Source organism: Schistocerca nitens, chromosome 4, assembly GCF_023898315.1.
Source record: "Schistocerca nitens isolate TAMUIC-IGC-003100 chromosome 4, iqSchNite1.1, whole genome shotgun sequence".
Taxonomy (NCBI): Eukaryota; Metazoa; Arthropoda; class Insecta; order Orthoptera; family Acrididae; genus Schistocerca; species Schistocerca nitens.
The window spans coordinates 991,285,638-991,305,497 of NC_064617.1; the positions used below are offsets into that span (position 1 = coordinate 991,285,638).

Consider the following 19,860-nt stretch of genomic DNA (forward strand, 5'->3'; position numbering starts at 1 on the left):
TCACCGTCAGGTTCAAGGTAACTGTATAATGTGTCTCTGGTTCCATGTTTCCACGCACAATCGCTGGACACAGAAGTTGCGGTCAGTCATCGAGCCGAAGTTGGCAGTAACTGTTAATTGGGTAACTCCTTCTGGAGGAGACAGGTAACCATAGGAACGAGGGACCAGCGGCCGGTCAGCGTGGATGTCGACGAAGGGACACCAGGGAGAGAGCGCACATACACGTCGCTCGGGTGTGGGCATGCGCATTTGCGCGAGCATCTTGTATAAGCTACAAATGTTTCTACAGGTGCCTCAAAGAGTTGTCTGAATGCCTATTTCAAGTATTTTATGAACTATTCTTGTGTTAATCTCGAGTGTTTCTGATCGGAGACTGCACAGGCGCTGCAGGTAAACTGTAGATTGAATATCTTGGCTATTACTAATTATGTTTCGATGCTGCGGTCAGTTGAGAGATTCTGATAGATGGCTTTGTTTCACTGACCGTATCTGTGTGGTCAGATACTGTACATTTCCTGCCGTAATCTGGTCGCTTACAGAGGCGATGAGTGGCATAGACGAGTTCTCTACAACGTGCACTTCTTCCCTATACAGTGTCCTGTGTCGAAATCGTGGCGACTTTCTTTCAGGGATGACCGACGTGTTGAACTCTCAGATGTGCACCACAATGGAAGAGAGGCTTTCATGGTTTCTCCTCTTCCTCTCTAGGTGACGTAGAACGGATTTTCCTTTCTACTATTGTATAAGTTTCGGGGATAATTCATCAATCTTAGGATGATTCTTTGTGTGAAAAGTCACATGTTGGAGTCTATTAGATGTGCTCCATAATATACGAGTGCTTTCCTAGTATTTCCCGTTTCTTTATAGATAATGTAGAACAGATTTTGCTTGCTACTGTTTTATAAATTGTTGGGTTAACTCATGAATTTCTGGATGTTTCTACGTACAATGAGTCACATGTCAGAGTCTCAATTAGATGTGCTTCACAAAAAGTTAATGCTTTCATGAAGTGTATTCTTTTCTTCTAGATAATGTCGGATAGGTTTTCATTGCTACTCTTGTATAGATTTTGCGGTTAATTTTTGGGTGCTTCTTCTTCAGAAAATCTACTGCTTCCTTCACTATTATTGATATGTATTCTTTCGATAAATAGTTAAAATTCTTAAACCATTTCCATTTATTCACGATACATTCATATATGCGTAGTTATGTGTGGCATTCTCAAATTGAGCTAGATAGCTGCGTGTTTTGTGAAACTAGCTTCGATTTATTTTTGCGAAATGTTTTTTGTTACTGTCGCGGTTTCCATTACGAACGTACAGGTCTTTTATTCGATATCAGTACTCGATTTCCGTTGATACTGATGATCTGTGATTGAGCATCGTAGTTAAAAACTCAATATATTTCTCGTACTTCTGCAGTAAATTCTCGCCCTCAAAATAGTTTGCATTCTTCACATTTCAATCTATGGCTTAGGCTTTAATATTATGGTCGCCATGCTTTTCATATACAGCTAACATTTTTCTTTATCGTTATTTCATCCCCTTCGCATCTGACCTCGCTGTCAGTGGTACAACATTCCACTCTTCAATCAGAACGTTAACTGCGTAACTAAAGACATTACAAACCAGATTACAGGATGTGAATTTACAAATATTTTAAAATCTATAGTAAAATTAATGTTTGATGTTACTTAAATTACACTCGTTTTTCTTCGGTTTTTTATGTTACAATTAAAAAAACTAAATGGTAAAGATAAAAAGAAAAAGGAGATATATAAAACTCGTTTCAATATACTGTACCATTACTGTAATATACAAAGCACAGACTCTTTTATGTAAAAACTAATGTAAATCAAAATAGTGCTAGCCATCAAAAAGCTTAATATTACTATGAACCTCACATTCATACTTCTTTTGCTTACATAAAGGATGTCCCGAGGGGAGAGACGTGGTTACATAAAGGGTGTCCCTCCTAAAAAAAACGTTAGGGGCACAGTTTATATGATGTTCCGGCAGAAACTTGCAATTTAGTTTTAGCAGTGTGTAGCTGAGCTCATCCCAAAGAAATACTGCTCGTCACACCTTTCATTCGACGCCCAGCGTCGACGGAAAGCGTCAGTTTGGTTTCAGTTACAAACAAAATTATTTGTAGAACGGAATTTTTCGTGTTCGTTCAATATACAGGTCCCAGATTAATTCATTGCGATATTTGTTTCATCGATATGAATTATCAGGTGCGGTAAAACTCGTAGAATAACCAGCACTGCAGCAGCAACAGCACTCCCTATCGCACGCGTACTGCTACCATCATGCAGCGCGACTGCTCAGTCGCGTCTGGAGTGTTTTACGTTCATGATAATCCATATCGATAAAACAAATTATCGCACTAGAGACATTTGGGACCATTCTATTGAAGACGCACGTAAAATTCTGCTTTAAAAGTCATTTTGTTATTTATGGAAAGAAAACCGACTCTTACCGTCGACACTGGGCGTATTATTTCTGACAAATAGCTAAAATTCTTAAACCACTATTTGTTTGGGCTGACTCCAGCTACACATTGCAACAATGAAATTTCAAATATCCGAAGACAAATTAGAAAAAAAAGCGTCTGATTGCTGTTGCGAGGAACATCCGGTATAGATTTTTAAAAGAGGCCAAAGGATTTCATTGGAAGTAGATGTTGAGGTAGGTCACTGTGAACGAGAATACGTGTATATTTTGAAACCCTACATGAATTTTTAAGTTGGCAACAATGGAAAAACAAGGCCAATGGATGTTGATGCTGTGACTGTATATATGAATTGTGTCTACATAATTAATGTAATTATATCGAGACATCTTTTGAGTTATTGGTTGGCACATGGAACACAGTCCTAGCACAAGAGAAACCTAGGGCCAAAGCCCTAAAATGATTTGCAGCCAATTTAATTAAACTGTCGTTATCTGTCGGTGAAATCCGTAATATCGATATCTGACGTAATGGTATGAAGCGTCGTAATTTAACTGTTTATTGATTTCGAGTTTTGAAATGGTTCAAATGGCTCTGAGCACTATGGGACTTAACGTCTGAGGTCATCAGTCCCCTAGAACTTAGAACTACTTAAACCTAACTAACCTAAGGACATCACACAACACCCAGTCATCACGAGGCAGAGAAAATCCCTGGCCCCGCCGGGAATCGAGCTTTGAAAGCGCTGAAGGACTTGTACTGGGGAAAAACGGTTCTGGGAAGAGGAGACGTGTTCTGTAGTTATGAAGGGTGTGGATAATAATGTTGTGACACTATAAAATTTTAATTTTTATTCTTGCTTTTGTGACCAAAATAAGAGTCCAGGCTCCACAGGCAAACAGCCAGCCGACATTAAGAAATAGTCCACCAGGATGTAGGGGCTAGATAAACGGCGGAGGCTGCCAAGTATGGCTTGTCAATCAAATAACTTGGAGTTTGACTTCCTGCCAGAGGAAGCAGCATGAATCAACCTTGCGCAATGGAAGACACAAACACGAGGGCGATAATACGACAAGAGACAGTGACAGTGACGTGCGGAAGAAACTCGTGTGGAACCAAATTAAGTTGTGTGCAGCTAGAAACGAAAGTGTCGTGTGGAACCGAAGGCATTCTTGCACAAGCCGACTAATTAGAAACGAGAGTGTCGTGTGGAACCATAGGCATTCTTGTGCAATCCAATCACTTAGAAATGAAAGGGTTGTGAAACAATGTGCACCCAAGTACATGAGAAACGAAATAAAAGGACAGGCTTTGGAATAGCTAGGGCCAGAGATTCAGATGCAGGTTCAGAGCCAGTGCCGGCAGTTTGGAGATTCCGCAGCGAGACGCCAGGGGCCAAGTAAGCCCGTAGCAGCCGATACAGCTGATAAAGACTTCAACTACGAGAAGACGGTGGTAGACTCTGGTGGACACTCAGGAACTGCAGGTCAAGTGGGATTTTTAGAGTTTCATTGGAATAGTGTTGAACAGAGGCTGTCAGTCTTTGTCTCAGTTACTTAGAGAGATTTCAGTGCTAACCAAGAACAAGTGATTGCTTTGTACTTGCCGGCCGGAGTGGCCGTGCGGTTCTAGGCGCTACAGTCTGGAGCCGAGGGACCGCTACGGTCGCAGGTTCGAATCCTGCCTCGGGCATGGATGTGTGTGATGTCCTTAGGTTAGTCAGGTTTAATTAGTTCTAAGTTCTAGGCGACTGATGACCTCAGAAGTTAAGTCGCATAGTACTCAGAGCCATTTGAACCATTTGAGCTTGGTACTTGTTTCTTATATGTATCGGCAATTAGCTTTGAAGTCCGAATAAATAGACTGAATCTTACTAAGGGGTTTGTGGCCCAACACCTCACGTAAGTATATGTGAGAATAAACTTGATAGAAACTAAACAATCTTTTCTGCCTATTGCAATTCTGTAACCTATTTTCAGGAAATGTTGTTGTTTTTGGAGGAGGAGACCAGACAGCGAGGTCATCGGTCTCAGCGGATTAGGGAAGGACGGGGAAGGAAGTCGGCCGTGCCCTTTGAAAGGAAGCATCCCGGCATTTGCCTGGAGCGATTTAGGGAAATCACGGAAAACCTAAATCAGGATGGCCGGACGCGGGATTAAACCGTCGTCCTCCCGAATGCGAGTCCAGTGTGTAACCACTGCGCCACCTCACTCGGTTTTCAGGAAACTTATTTGCTTCAAACCAAGGAGATTCTCTCCCTCTCACCTATGATATAAAGGTTGACAGCAATTTATAACTAACCCATTGTCGTTAACATCCCGATTGTACTACGCAGTACGCACTTACTTTATTCTGGTATAGTGAGGCTGTGCCAGGACGTGACATAAATAAATAGGGCGTACAGTGGGTATTGACTATGGAGATGGAGGCAGATGTTGGGATGGGTAGTAGGACGACGGTTCAAACCCACGTCTGGCGATCCTGATTTAGGTTTTCCACGATTTTTCTAAATCACTTAGGCAAATGTCGGGACGGTTCCTTTGAAAGGGCATGACCGACTCCCTTCTCCATCTTATCTTAATCCGATGGGACCGACGACCTTGCTGTTTAGTCCCCTGCCCCCAATTTATCAACTAATCAACCAACCAACCAATCCGCGCCTGGGTAGCAAGAAGACAAAGTGAGTGGGAATCTGATGGGTGAGCAAGTCTATAATATCAAGAGAAGGGACAAGGAGAGAGAAGACGGGATGGCGACTGATTGAGAAGGAAGAGGGAGGAAGAAGCCGTAATGTGAAGTGAGACAGGTGGGGAAGAGTTCCAGTTGATAGGACGGATAAATATAAGGATGTATTTCGTTGTCTGAAGTTGTGTAGGACAAGGGGAGGTGTTCAGTGTGAGTAAAGATGTGTGGTAATTTAATGAGGTGGTAGTGGATCCGAGTGGAATAACGTAAACGGGAGCGGAAAGCAAGGATGAGTGAAGGATATTCGAAGCTTTGGACCGACTGAGACCAATACAGCATTCGGGTCTAGTGAAGCAGGAGATACAACCCGTCGGCTTTGAGCAATGACGTCATACATTAGTCATAGGTAGTATTGTTTCACTTCGAGGCACAGACAATAAAACAGTTCAGTGTTCCGGATATGCGCTATCATTGTACATTAAAATAATTATTCGTAATGATATTGAGGTAATTTGGAGAGATTAGTTTGTTGTTGTAGAACAATTTTTAGTGTCTTATTTTCGTTTATAGCAATGGATTTGTCTGTTTGTGGGTATGTAATTTTCGTTACTGTCTGTCTAGTCGAGCTTCGGTTATTCCTCGATATTTCCGTGTGGTAAGTTCATTTTTCCATTTGCTTCTTTCGCGGTATTTCACTATTTTGATATTTCACTGTTTTATTCCACCAATATGTGTATTTTCGTGTTGTAAAGTACGTAATAGAAATTTCTCAGCTGTCGATCTTCTTTCGTTTCCCAACACTAGTATCAGTACGACAGTTTCGAATGTGTACTTGCGACATTACAGGCGAAACCCCCGACACAACTAAAATTTGATCCCGTCCTTCACTTCGCCTTTACACTGACGACACAACTAATCTTTGTATCCCGTCCTTCACTTCGCCTTTCCACTGACACTATATATGTCAATTGGCGAGCAAGATACAAATGTTGCGTACAGCTATATAGCTCAAGTAACGAATGGAATACTATTAACGTCCAAGGCAACAAGAAAACTGTACCCCATAGTGAAGTACGGGATACAAATTGTACATGTGTCGTCTTCTTGTCTCCGTGTATTTCAATTGAGGTACAAGTTGCAAATGTAACGTACGTCTATTTGCACCTTTTCGTTACCAGTGTACATATATAGAGGTCAACGGAAGTCAGGTATACATACATTACATACGTAGCTCCTTCTGTCATCAATAGTACTGATATGTACGTAAGGAAAGACTTACTAATAGCAGAGATGAAATAAACAACACATCTACAATTTGTATCCCGAGTTACATTTAGGGTTTACTGAAGCGGAGGATACATCGTTCAAGTGAAGAACACGACAGTGATGCTAGTGAAAACGAAGAAATCGACTTACGACAAACTCGTATTCCGTACTGTACTGAAGCAACACACTTCGAATGGCCTTTTCATTTGTATCCGGTGTTTCATTTACGGTTTAGTGAAGCAGGGGATACATAGTTCAAGTGAACAACAGGACAACAATGCTAGTTAAAACTAAGAAATCGACGTATGCTGAATTTGTATCCCGTACTGCACTTAAGCAATCCAGTCCGAAAGAGTTTCGAGATATAACTGACATACATGTAACGTGATCTATTCTTTGCTAGTAATATATTTCATTCATTTCTTTCCATTGTATTTTACGGAGAAATACTAAGATACAAACACGCGATATATATGTGCAGTACAGTTTTTCTCTCTTGCATTTCTTTGTTTCTGAACATTCTTCTCAGCTCTCTCACCTTTGTAATACATGCTCTCTGGCCAATTCTGACGTCATTTGTCAAAGCCGACGGGTTGTGTCCCCTGCTAAACTAGACCCTAACATTTGCATTGGAGAGGATGGGCCAGATGAAGCTTTTGTAAATGTGGAGGGTAGTGGAGAGGTGTAATCCCAAAGTTGGACCTGTTAGTAGCTTTAGTACTTTTCATCTATTGCGGAGTTTTTGTTGGATGGTTAGTGGGTGAAGTTTCCATGGTAGTTACAGTCAAGGATTAGGAATTACCACGTTATACTTAGACTTGGCCTTAGACATTTCCTGTACTGATCTGTTTTGGTTATGAGCCAACGCCAGTAAGCCAGACCTTGTTAATCATCGAGAACACTTGGGACGGACAGTGTTGAGTAGATGAAGCAACGAGACTCACCTGGGCGCCGACCATGCCCTGCTTGAGGCGGTGCAGGTCGGTGTGCGACCAGGGGCTCTTGTTCCAGGGCTCCACCTGGCGCAGGTCGTCCGTGAACCGGAAGTCGCGCAGCTGGTTGTGCAGGAACTTGCGCAGGTTCCACGGCAGGTCGTTGTGCCTGCGGCAGAGGCGGGGCGCGCGTAAGCACCACCAGGAATGTACACCCCCGTCCTCCAACCCTCCCCCACAAACACAAACACACAAGCACATGCTACGTCGGCGTCAGCGCATTCCTGGCCCGTCGCCCGGCAGCCATTCTGCTCCTGGCAACAATGAGCCGCGAGGCGCGTCTCAAACCGCAGGTGCAGGCGTACGCTAACCGACCTGATGACCAGCGCCACGTCTGCTGTTCCTGGATCACTTCCTGTTTCCAGGCAAGATATCATCGTATAGTCGTAACGATAATAATAATTATCTCTGCACACATCCTTTAAACGACTTCTCAAAGGTTCCTCGCATGGCTTGTAGGTTCCTTCTGCTTACGACCGGAATACTTTAACCATTGAGGAATTTACCATTTTCCTAGCACTGCAAAATCTTTCATTCCATGTCTCAGTGTTCGGATGTTTTAAATGTTTTACTGCTTTCTTAGCTCTTCAGCCAGGTTACCACTGGGGCTACTTTCTACATGACAGTATTGCTTTGCACACTGTTTTTATAGTCAAATACCGCACAAACAAAGTCCGTTTTCTGATCACTGTCTTTTACCTACAAGAATGGTCGTTCGAAGCAATTACAAGTCTGATAAACCTGGGCTGTGAAGTGCATACATTAAGATCTATGAGCGGTTGTTCATCTATGCTACTGTCAAGCACGTGTCTTCTACTGGACAAGAGCTCATAGTTTTTAAGGCATACATTTTAGATCCCATGTTTACTTGAAAATTTCTTTTTTCATCCATACTGCCTCCTTCCAAGATTTGGAAATCAAACAGCTAGCAGCGGAACAGATTTGTCTCACAGTATAGAAGATGAAGTGCTCGTTTTAGAGCCCGTGGGTACTAGTGAGTGTTGCTTTGAGTGAGCGTTCGAGTTTTATCCCTGAATATTGACCATTACTTCTGTATAACCCGATTAATAATATCTCCTGTTTTTCTAAATATTCCAAATTCTTTGTTACGTGTGAGTCAGCGATTGTGAAAATTCATAGCTTAAGAATGATGAAACAGCTTATATTCAAATGGTTGAAATGGCTCTAAGCACTATGGGACTTAACGTCTCTGTCATCAGTCCCATAGACTTAGAACTGCTTAAACCTAACTAAACTAAGGACAACACACACATCCATGCCCGAGGCAGGATTCGAACCTGCGACCTTAGAAGGCGCACGGTTCCGGATTGAAGCGCCTAGAACCGCTCGACCACAACGACCGGGCTGAAACAGCTTTTAGTCTTGAAAGTGATCTCTTGTTTAAAACAGAACGTTCTCCTCTTAACTATATATACAAAACAAATATGACTTACCAGTTTCTAAAAGATAATTTTGTAATCCCGCAAACAATTCATTCACTGAAAGTCTGAAACTTTCACTTTGCATTCTTTATTTAAAACGTAAAAGTAAGAATAGTGGTTGTACGTACCCTGTTTAACCTGTCTACATAGTAAAAAATATACTTTTTTTCATTAAAGGCATCAGTTGATGAAATATTTGTAGTTATTCGTAATATAATTCGCCAAACACAGTTGGCAAGTCGAAAAACGCTTTGTGTTGAAGTATCATGTCCCACACCATTTCAGTAGAATGTGCATATGCTTCACTATTTTCTCGTGCCTTTTTTTCATGCCGATAGAACTTAGGTGTTTCCTGATTACTTCGAAATATAAATAACCAAAACATAATAACTGTCAGCAAGTATTGTGGGTGCCTCCTCTAGATGCCATTTAAACTCACCTTTTTTTCACCAGCCCTATAACATAATCCCTGTTATTAGTTACATATAAGTCATAAAATGAAGTCACTATCATTGGTTGCTATCTCAAGTTCTGCATTCAGTGCTTGGTTAGTTGGGTTGTAAAACGATTCAATAAGTATTATCAGTGTCTATCTCCACTCCACACATGCTCCCTATAAGGGAGGATTCTGTATGCATTCATATCCTGGTAGTCAACTTCGAGTACACTGGAAGTAATTTTGGATTGCCGAAACGTATCTTCGGAGTCCCCTATATATTCACCGCTGTACTATGCTAGTCCTTCCTGTCTCTGAATCTCTCATAAAAAGAAGTCAAATCGCGTTAGTGTTCATCTATGGATCACAATCATGTATACGAGGGAAGTATTTCCTATACATTGATACTGAAGTCATATGAAGTCAGATGAAAGTTAAAAAGGACTTTGAGGTTTTCAACATCCATCTTTTTATCGACATTTCAGTAACAATATTGCAGTCGTTCGTCTCTATAATATATCACAGCACATCCAACCAATATTGTACAGAGGCAAACGCCGCTGCATTCTACCACATGGATGTTCCTTTATTCCTCGCACTTCTGGTTGTATGTACACATGCCTCGTAATTTTGATCGTGAAGCACAAATACACCAAGCAAATAGCGTAAGAATTAAAATCTCTGTGAACAATGTACATCTCTTGTGCGTGCGTCGCAATGGATTCTCATTAAGATCACGAAACGAAAGAGGGAAATTAGAGACGTATAATTAACACTGCCGGCCGGGGTGGCCGAGCGGTTCTAGGCGCTAAAGTCTGGAACCGAGTGACCGCTACGGTCGCAGGTTCGAATCCTGCCTCGGGCATGGATGTGTGTGATGTCCTTAGGTTAGTTAGGTTTAAGTAGTTCTAAGTTCTAGGGGACTGATGACCTCTGAAAGCCCATAGTGCTCAGAACCATTTTAATTAATACTGACTGGAAAATCTGTTTGGTTTGTCTAGTAACGCTGACCATGAAAACGCATCCTTACGTAAGGAAAAATTATTTCATCATCCAAGATGACAATACTTAGCTGAAATGGAATTACTATGAGTAATGAAATGGGGGAAACATTATCCTCAAAACTCTAACGAACCACGGGTCAACTAAAACTAACAATCGGTGGACAGGTTTACAGGGCCAGTTCAAGGGATGATTAGAACGTATTAGTGAGAAGACAATAGAAAACTTGTAGTAACTAGCAAGATACACAAAAAGGTTGGGAATGTGGGTCTCACGGGAAGCGTGCAAGGGGTAAGTCCCTGCAGTCGTGCTATCCTCTGTGCCCTCGGTGGCTCAGTTGAATAGAGCGTCTGCCATGTGAGCAGGAGACCCCGGTTCGAGTCCCGGTAGGGACACACATTTTCAGCTGTCCCCATTGAGGTATATCAACAACACCTGTTGGCAGCTGAGGGTTTCGATTAATTATAATACACAATGAAGCTTAGAATGTCGTACCGAAACTGCTGTGTAATACACTGAAAGATAGAAAATAAAAGGCATAGTTAACGGAAAACTTGGGCTAGAAAACATAAATTGTAGAACATACACGTATACGGAACTCAACTAGCTGTAGAAGCACACTCGTCTAATATTTAAATAGAAATAGATTTACACGGAAAACACCGAAAGGCGCAGCAGGATGCGAGTGCTCACTTATCAGTGACAGATTCGGAAACCACTTACCAATCTCCAAGACATACTTATGTGACGCATAAAGACTGACATTATTCCTTGCAAATTATAAATAATAGTTATACATGGATGTAGGATATTACCGTGAAACGCACATTGGGACTTAATTTTCAAGGGTGAGTAATCTCCGAACTAAATGAAAACATAAGAGGTTTTTGAGTATTGATTTGATATAATAAACCTTTAAAGCAGGAGGTAGGTTCGTACGGGTAACTGCAAAACCATTACAGCCTGTCTAGTACCATCTGCTGAAAATCGAAAATACTTCGTAAAATTTAATACAGGCTATCTGCTCCTTTAGTGAAGAAACTACGCTTCAAAATATATTTCTGCGCCTTGAGATACTTTTAGTTGAAAATGAACGTTGTTGCTCACTTCCATTCTGAAACAATTAAAAGTTTCTTTCGCTCGATTCCGTTGCCATCTGTGATACTTCAGCTTGCACTTTTACTCGGTACGCCACATCTGGCTGGTCAGTTCCTAAACTCTACTTAAATGAAAAATGAAAGTCTTCCTCTGAGATAGAAACTAAGGTGATAAACTGGCGATTGTCTACCCCAGTTCTAGTATTAGTGATCGGCGACTAGTCAGCAAACGTGGGGCATTCAATATGTAATGTAAGACATTTTTTCCTCCCGGTCAATTTTGATGCAAAACTGCCGAATTTGCTATGGAACATAGTGGAATATTCCCGCTTCACGTTCCATGAACCCGCAAAAGGTGTCGGCGCAATACGCAGCCTTCAACATGGCGTCGGTAGTGGAGATGCGTGTGAAGCTGGGATCTGTCATTCAGCTTCTTTTGGCGGAAAACCAGAGCACCGCAGATATTCATAGGCGCTTGCACAATGTGTACGGAGACCTGGCAGTGAACAAAAGCACGGTGGGTCGTTGGGCGAGGCGCCTGTCGTCATCGCAACAACGTCGAACAAACCTCATCGATCTCCCATTTGCTGGCCGACTAAAAAAAAAAAAAGGTTCAAGTGGCTCTGAGCACTATGGGACTAACAGCTGAGGTCATCAGTCCCCTAGAACTTAGAACTACTTAAACCTAACTAACCTAAGGACATCACACACATCCTCGCTCGAGGCAGGATTCGAACCTGCGACCGTAGTGGTCGCGCGGTTCCAGACTGTAGCACCTAGAACCGCTCGGCCACTCCGGCCACTAAACACAGCTATGACTCCTGTAATGTTTGAACGTGAGGACACTCTCATTCGAGGTGACAGCCGGATCACAGCCAAACACTTTGCTCCACAACTCGACGTCACAGTGCTTACACACTCGTGCATCTGTTGGGGTACTCGAAGGCGTGTGGTCGCTGGGTTCCTCGCCACCTAACACGAGACCATGAGGAGCAACGAAGGACCATCTGTGCGGAATAGTGTGCACGGTACCGGGCTGATCGTGACAATTTTTTGTCGAACATCGTCAAAAGCGATGAAACCTGCGTCCATCACTTCGACCGGAAACAAACGGCGATACATAGAGCACCACCACGCCACCTCTACTATGAAGAAACAGTTAAAAGTCCCACTCTCAGCTGATGAAGTCGTGGCGCCGGTCTTCTGGTACTCTCAAGGAGCTATTTTGTTTGATGTCTTATCTCACGGTTCAACGGTCAACTCTGAAGCGTACTGTGCTACCCTCAGGAAATTGAAGAAATTACTTCAGCGGATTCGTAGTCACAAAAATGCAAATGAACTTCTCCTTCTTCATGTCAACGGAAGGCCTCATACAAGTCTTCGCATCCCAGACGAGCTCTCAGACCGTCACTGGACTGTTCTCCCTCATCCACCGTACAGCTCGGATCTCGCACCATCCAGCAGTTGTGCCTAAAGAAGGAGGCACTCTGCGGGAAACAGTCCGTGGATGACGAGGAGGGATTGCTGATGGAGAAATACTTTGGCTCCGACGTCGCCCGGTGGAGTGGTACCTTGCTGGCGTACAGACCGTCCCAGTAAAGTGGCCCAAGGCCGCCGCACTGAACGGATATTGTTTGAAAAATAAGGTTCTGTAGCCAAAATAGTGGATAATAACATGGTGTTCAAATAGTTCAAATGGCTCTGAGCACTATGGGACTTAACATCTGCCGTCATCAGTCCCCTAGACTTAGAACTACTTAAACCTTACTAACGTAATAACAGCGCATACATCCATGCCCGAGACAGGATTCGAACCTGCGACCGTAGCAGCAGCGCGGTTCCGGACTGAAGCACCTAGAACCGCTGGGATGACGTGGTGTATTGTTATGAATAAAATCAACCTGCTTTTAGAAAAACAGTTTGTATTACTTACCAAACACCCCTCGTATTTTCGTGGTCTGAAAGTCTAGTGACAAATACACCCGTGGAAATTGAAATAAGAACACCGTGAATTCATTGTCCCAGGAAGGGGAAACTTTATTGACACATTCCTGGGGTCAGATACATCACATGATCACACTGACAGAACCACAGGCACATAGACACAGGCAACAGAGCATGCACAATGTCGGCACTAGTACAGTGTATATCCACCTTTCGCAGCAATGCAGGCTGCTATTCTCCCATGGAGACGATCGTAGAGATGCTGGATGTAGTCCTGTGGAACGGCTTGCCATGCCATTTCCACCTGGCGCCTCAGTTGGACCAGCGTTCGTGCTGGACGTGCAGACCGCGTGAGACGACGCTTCATCCAGTCCCAAACATGCTCAATGGGGGACAGATCCGGAGATCTTGCTGGCCAGGGTAGTTGACTTACACCTTCTAGAGCACGTTGGGTGGCACGGGATACATGCGGACGTGCATTGTCCTGTTGGAACAGCAAATTCCCTTGCTGGTCTAGGAATGGTAGAACGATGGGTTCGATGACGGTTTGGATGTACCGTGCACTATTCAGTGTCCCCTCGACGATCACCAGTGGTGTACGGCCAGTGTAGGAGATCGCTCCCCACACCATGATGCCGGGTGTTGGCCCTGTGTGCCTCGGTCGTATGCAGTCCTGATTGTGGCGCTCACCTGCACGGCGCCAAACACGCATACGACCATCATTGGCACCAAGGCAGAAGCGACTCTCATCGCTGACGACGACACGTCTCCATTCGTCCCTCCATTCACGCCTGTCGCGACACCACTGGAGGCGGGCTGCACGATGTTGGGGCGTGAGCGGAAGACGGCCTAACGGTGTGCGGGACCGTAGCCCAGCTTCATGGAGACCGTTGCGAATGGTCCTCGCCGATACCCCAGGAGCAACAGTATCCCTAATTTGCTGGGAAGTGGCGGTGCGGTCCCCTACGGCACTGCGTAGGATCCTACGGTCTTGGCGTGCATCCGTGCGTCGCTGCGGTCCGGTCCCAGGTCGACGGGCACGTGCACCTTCCGCCGACCACTGGCGACAACATCGATGTACTGTGGAGACCTCACGCCCCACGTGTTGAGCAATTCGGCGGTACGTCCACCCGGCCTCCCGCATGCCCACTATACGCCCTCGCTCAAAGTCCGTCAACTGCACATACGGTTCACGTCCACGCTGTCGCGGCATGCTACCAGTGTTAAAGACTACGATGGAGCTCCGTTTGCCACGGCAAACTGGCTGACACTGACGGCGGCGGTGCACAAATGCTGCGCAGCTAGCGCCAATCGACGGCCAACACCGCGGTTCCTGGTGTGTCCGCTGTGCCGTGCGTGTGATCATTGCTTGCACAGCCCTCTCGCAGTGTCCGGAGCAAGTATGGTGGGTCTGACACACCGGTGTCAATGTGTTCTTTTTTCCATTTCCAGGAGTGTACTACATTATAAATACATATGAAACCCTTAAGTTTTCTAGGAAATGGAAGGCGACGACTTAGCACAGTGGATATCTGGTACGAATGACCTTTTAATTTATAAACAGATATTCGCATGGAGAACGCGATAGAGCATGCACCGTTAAGTGTTCGGAACAAGCATGCGACAGGTCACAGTAAACGTAAATAAAGTCAGTTACACTCTTTCCGTGAAACATTATTTTTCAGCATTTTATGTATGTAATTAATGCTGTACGACAATACAGAAGTAAAATCAAACATTGGAGATAAAACTCTTTTAAACAAAAAGCTAACTTTATGTGCAGAAATAAAGCTGAATGGGTGCACAGTTTTTTGTAGAAATGAAGTATTAAAGAGGTTATCAAAATTCATAATTAGCAGAGCAGGAGGGAGATATTTACCGAAAAGCTGCACGAAACCTACGTTTGTTATCTAGAGGGAAGATTGCAATATTTATTGTTTCAAACGACCGTTGAATATGCGTTTGTGGTCATTTTTAGGGCGTTCTGCTAAAAAAGGCTTAGAGTTTTCACTAATGACTGCCTTTGCTGGATATCAAAAGGGAGCTACCCAAAAAATCTTTTTTTAGGGATTAGTTTATAATAACAGTTGCAAGAAAACATTATAAATGAATACATTAGACTATGAAGTAGCATAAAATTTGACAAATTGAAGGAACTTTACGAAACGGATAACACATAGTTAAAAAAGGAACACACACACACACACACACACACACACACACACACACACACACACACACAGAGAGAGAGAGAGAGAGAGAGAGAAAGAGAGAGAACGAGGAAGTAAACAAAGTTGAAATGAGGCACCAGGACGAGCAGTCAAATTGGCGAACAGTAACAGGGACCAAAAACATAGCAGCTGCATAAACATTGTGTTCTGTGAAGTTCAAAATTGCTACCTGCGAGTGTGGTACATTGGAAACATATACAATGTTTCCACTTGTTTTGTACGATAGATGAGCATGCAGTTGCAGAAAGATAGTACGAAAATAGCTGTAATCTATAGCAACACATAATCATGAATTTTTTTACACAACAAAATAGCGGTATGTTTACAGATGACGCGCCTCGCCAACCAGTTTCACAACAACATCACTTCGTTGTACGTGATAAGCAATACTGTAACGTAATGAAGGTCCTGTAGAACCAAATATTCTAGCGAATTAGGTTATTTTCGGACAGCTAACCCCTACTCCAATAATTACCACTTAAAACTCGTTTATATTTTACAGCGCTGAATAAAAGCAACCACTGATGATGGCACAAATGTGCCGATATGTGCTTGGACATTACAAAGGCCTGTTGTGCGCGTAGTAGAAGGAAGTAAGTTCCCATAGCTAAGTTTTTCAAACACGACTGTTGTTAGAGCTTCAGAATCGAACGATAATGATCAGTCACCTCTACTTTTCATTCAGAGCCATTAATGATGTCTCATTACAGTTCTCAGAGGCCATGGTCGCAGAAACCAGACGCGCTCATCCACATCGAAAGTGACGCTACGGTGTGTTCTGTGTGTCCATGTTTTAATTACTGTTTTAGAGCTGACTTTAATGACACATTATTTCCTACAAAACTCGTCACGGTACTGTTTCATGTAGTGCACCATTCTTATCGTGACGACCGATTTTACTATATCTATGTTCCTGACACAACACATAGTCCTCAGTTAGACTAGGACATACTATATTGTGCATTGATCTGAAGGAGACAGTTTGATGTGATTCAAACTGGTATTATGAAAATGTAAATGTTATTGAATCAAGAAGTAAAAATAGTTTAAATCGTGTTGTGTTATTTTCAGTACGATCGGCTTTATCTTCAGTTCGTACCAAAAAAGAAACTCACATGAATAAGATATTTACATTCTACAATTTGAAAATAATTCGTATATGCATTATTTTCTGCAGGCAACGTTTCGCAGCTCTTAAATTATTCAGAAATGACGTCTTAAAACTAGCGAAAGCTGTCACATCAGTAATTATTATTATTTTCCACTAGTGTCGATGCTAGATCGTCATAAGATAAGGCAGGAGGATGCTTAGTTATCATCAAAAGTTCAGGTGGAAAGCGGGACTCCACTGCATCAAGCAGCGTCCTTCAAAACACACTTCATTGTTACTGTACAGTCGTGATGCATGACGTGGTGGATTCTTGAGTTCCGCTTGAAATTTTGAAGTCAACTGAGCAACCCCCTGTCTTATGTCAACATCATTTATTAATCTGCTGATTACTTAAGATAGCAACCAGTCGAAAATATATCAAAATAATTAATATAACTGCTTCCGGTAAGTTTAAAATGTATTTTCTGAAGCTGGTACTTAATTTATAATGGACAGTATGAACGCAATATTTACACATTGGTGTACATTTGTTAAAACACGATCAATTTATAAATAAACATTACCGCACCACACATCAAGAGTTTGTGGCATCTTCATTCATCTTGAGCTATTGTACATAATCTTCTGCCTGGGGGAGGGAATTCAATTCGCGTCGTAAGTATCATATTGATGCCACTGGTCGAGGTGAGAAGGTTCAGATTCTCAGTACATCACTTAGTGTCAAAGATGATGTCTCACTTTAAAATGTTATGGTATGTGTAAACCAAATTTTAAGACTGAAGTATTACGCGAATATGGCACAACCTGTATTGCTAAAAACAAATGCCTTGTTGTATCATGACATTAGCATTCAACTGCCTTCACTTTGAATACATCTACTGTACATACAGTTCTTTAAGTCTTCAACAGTTTTGTGTTACGTATCTTCATTTCAGATAGAGGTATATCGATTTTAATATAAAATTCTGCTGAATACATGTGTGTTACTGTTTTACCAGTTGTCTGACGAAGTCACTCCCAAAAATATGCTCTTAGAAAGTACAAAGCGGGGAACCTATAACTATACAGAGGAAAACTGTGATATTTGCAGTATGAATTAACATCTCTTCTTCGTTATCAATAAAAAATTCAAAGGCATTTATTTCTGTGAACAATTGTAATCTCATCAGCAGTGGAGATTCTCAACAAAATAGTTACAAAGCACATCTCATTGTTAAATCACTCGATTCAGTCTCGGATAATGCCTTTTATTTATGCAGATTTAAATCTGAAAAAAGAATGAAACGCCCTCACAAATACTCATGTAGATACTCGTATATTCACTTTTACAAAGGTCTCGATATTCGGGATAAATAAGTGTTTGTGTGTGATATATGTCCCACAGAATTTAATATCGCCGTGTAATAAAGATGCGACAAGAACAATACAATATCGTTTCACGGTTTGCAAAAGGACAACGACACTCACAGGAATATTTGTTATGAATCGCTTTGTCAATCGTAATTTTATTTTGCCTGTCGTGTTTCGAATCCTACAGCTGGGCAAGCTATATCAGGAACTTAGTGCTTTCTATTTAGTAGTTAAACCACTGTAATGTGCAAAAATACTATAACATTTTCAACTATGGAAATTATTTACGGGTGGTTGCTTAAACAGATGTTCCTAACTTCATCGGATTTTCAGTTTATAAATACTATGTCGCTGGCATATTTTGATAAACACACTCTTAAAGCCAACGTAGTAACAACATGGACCCGGACTGAAAACAGACCTAAAGTAGTCGGTTCGCGATAATCTCTGACGGACTGCAGACGTGGTGAAAATGTAGCGTTCAGGATGAAAAAACAGAAGTATATTGTCGTGTAGAACAATAACATTACCCTTTGGTGCTAAGCTCATGGGCGTACGTGTAGGGTTAGAATAACAATTCTATTAACATTATAATAAACTACTACAGTGAATGGTATTGTTTGGTAGAGATACTAGATCGTCAAAGACCCAGTGAGCTGGGCAAGAAGCTGCAGACAGAATGGTTCGTGCAGTAAAATTTGAGGAGATATACAGTACGAGAGAAGATGTCCGAATAAGCATCCGTCAACTTGCTACTGAAACATTTCGAAAAATACAGTGTGAAATTATTGTTGAGTTGCTATTACATCAGTCTAGTAAAAAACCTAAGTGAAACTGGTGTCAGACTTCGAAGTCACAGTTCTGTGAATGGATCGTGTTACTCATGCCGTCTGTAAGAGTAACTGCAATAATTTTAAGTTGTAAGTTGTTTACGGAAACACAAAATTCATATCAGGCCATCAGTTTCTACTCTGCAAGAACTCATTTCAGTATCCTCAGCCATTTATGTAATATGGACCCTAAAAGATAGGGACATAATACATTTAAAGGATTCTTGATACTAATTTTAAGGACAGTAAAAATGTTTTGTATGGTTTGTATTTTGTTATTGATTTTATTGAAGCAATGTGGTGAAACGTCCGCCTTGAAAATTCTAAACCAGTAAAGTGATTCCGCACTTTGTTAAATAGATGAGCAGAATGTAGCTTGTGATGACATTGTAACTAATGAATACAAAATAAAAGTAATACACAGGGTGATTCACGAAGATATGCAAATATTTTAATATGTTATTCTAAAAGTAAAACTAAAGAAAAGAGTCCATATCAACATAGGTCAGCAAATGTTTGGTTACGGAGTTACGGCTAATATAATATTTTACCTGCAACGTAGCAACTTTACTAATATGAAGCTATCGAAAAACTGTACGAGGTTAAAGTTACTTTAACCTCGTACAGTTTTTCGATTTCCATTTACTTTGTTGTTGTTTGCCTGGTGAAACTAATAAAATATGTCCTATACGTGTATCTGCAGTAGTTTTCCAGAAACCGGTAAAAAACATTCGGAATCCTCCGAGTTGGATAACGTACGCGACATTTGTCAACGGCAGCCGTAGCAGTACCATCACATTTGCCATAAATAGATATCATATCGGCGTATTCCTCTGTCGTTAATTTGAAAGGCAACTCTGTTTCATAAATAATCTACAATCTACAACAGTTACTATGTGGCTTCACTTGAATACACTGATATTATGTTCTTTCACTGAACAATACAGAAAACTGACTCGTTTTAAGATTAGGAAACGACTGAAACCACTCACTAACGGTTGCCAACAATGACATACGCGT

The 19,860-nt window shown here is 42.0% G+C and overlaps 1 protein-coding gene across 1 annotated transcript in view; it reads right to left on the reverse strand.

Annotated features, from left to right (window-relative positions):
• Window positions 1-19,860, reverse strand: part of LOC126252741 (dipeptidase 1-like) — a 1,484,085-nt gene that overhangs the window by 555,375 nt on the left and 908,850 nt on the right. Inside the window, exon 6 of the mRNA XM_049953644.1 lies at window positions 7,350-7,506. Within this exon, the coding sequence (XP_049809601.1) occupies window positions 7,350-7,506 (157 nt within the window). The remainder of the gene's footprint in view (window positions 1-7,349; window positions 7,507-19,860) is intronic.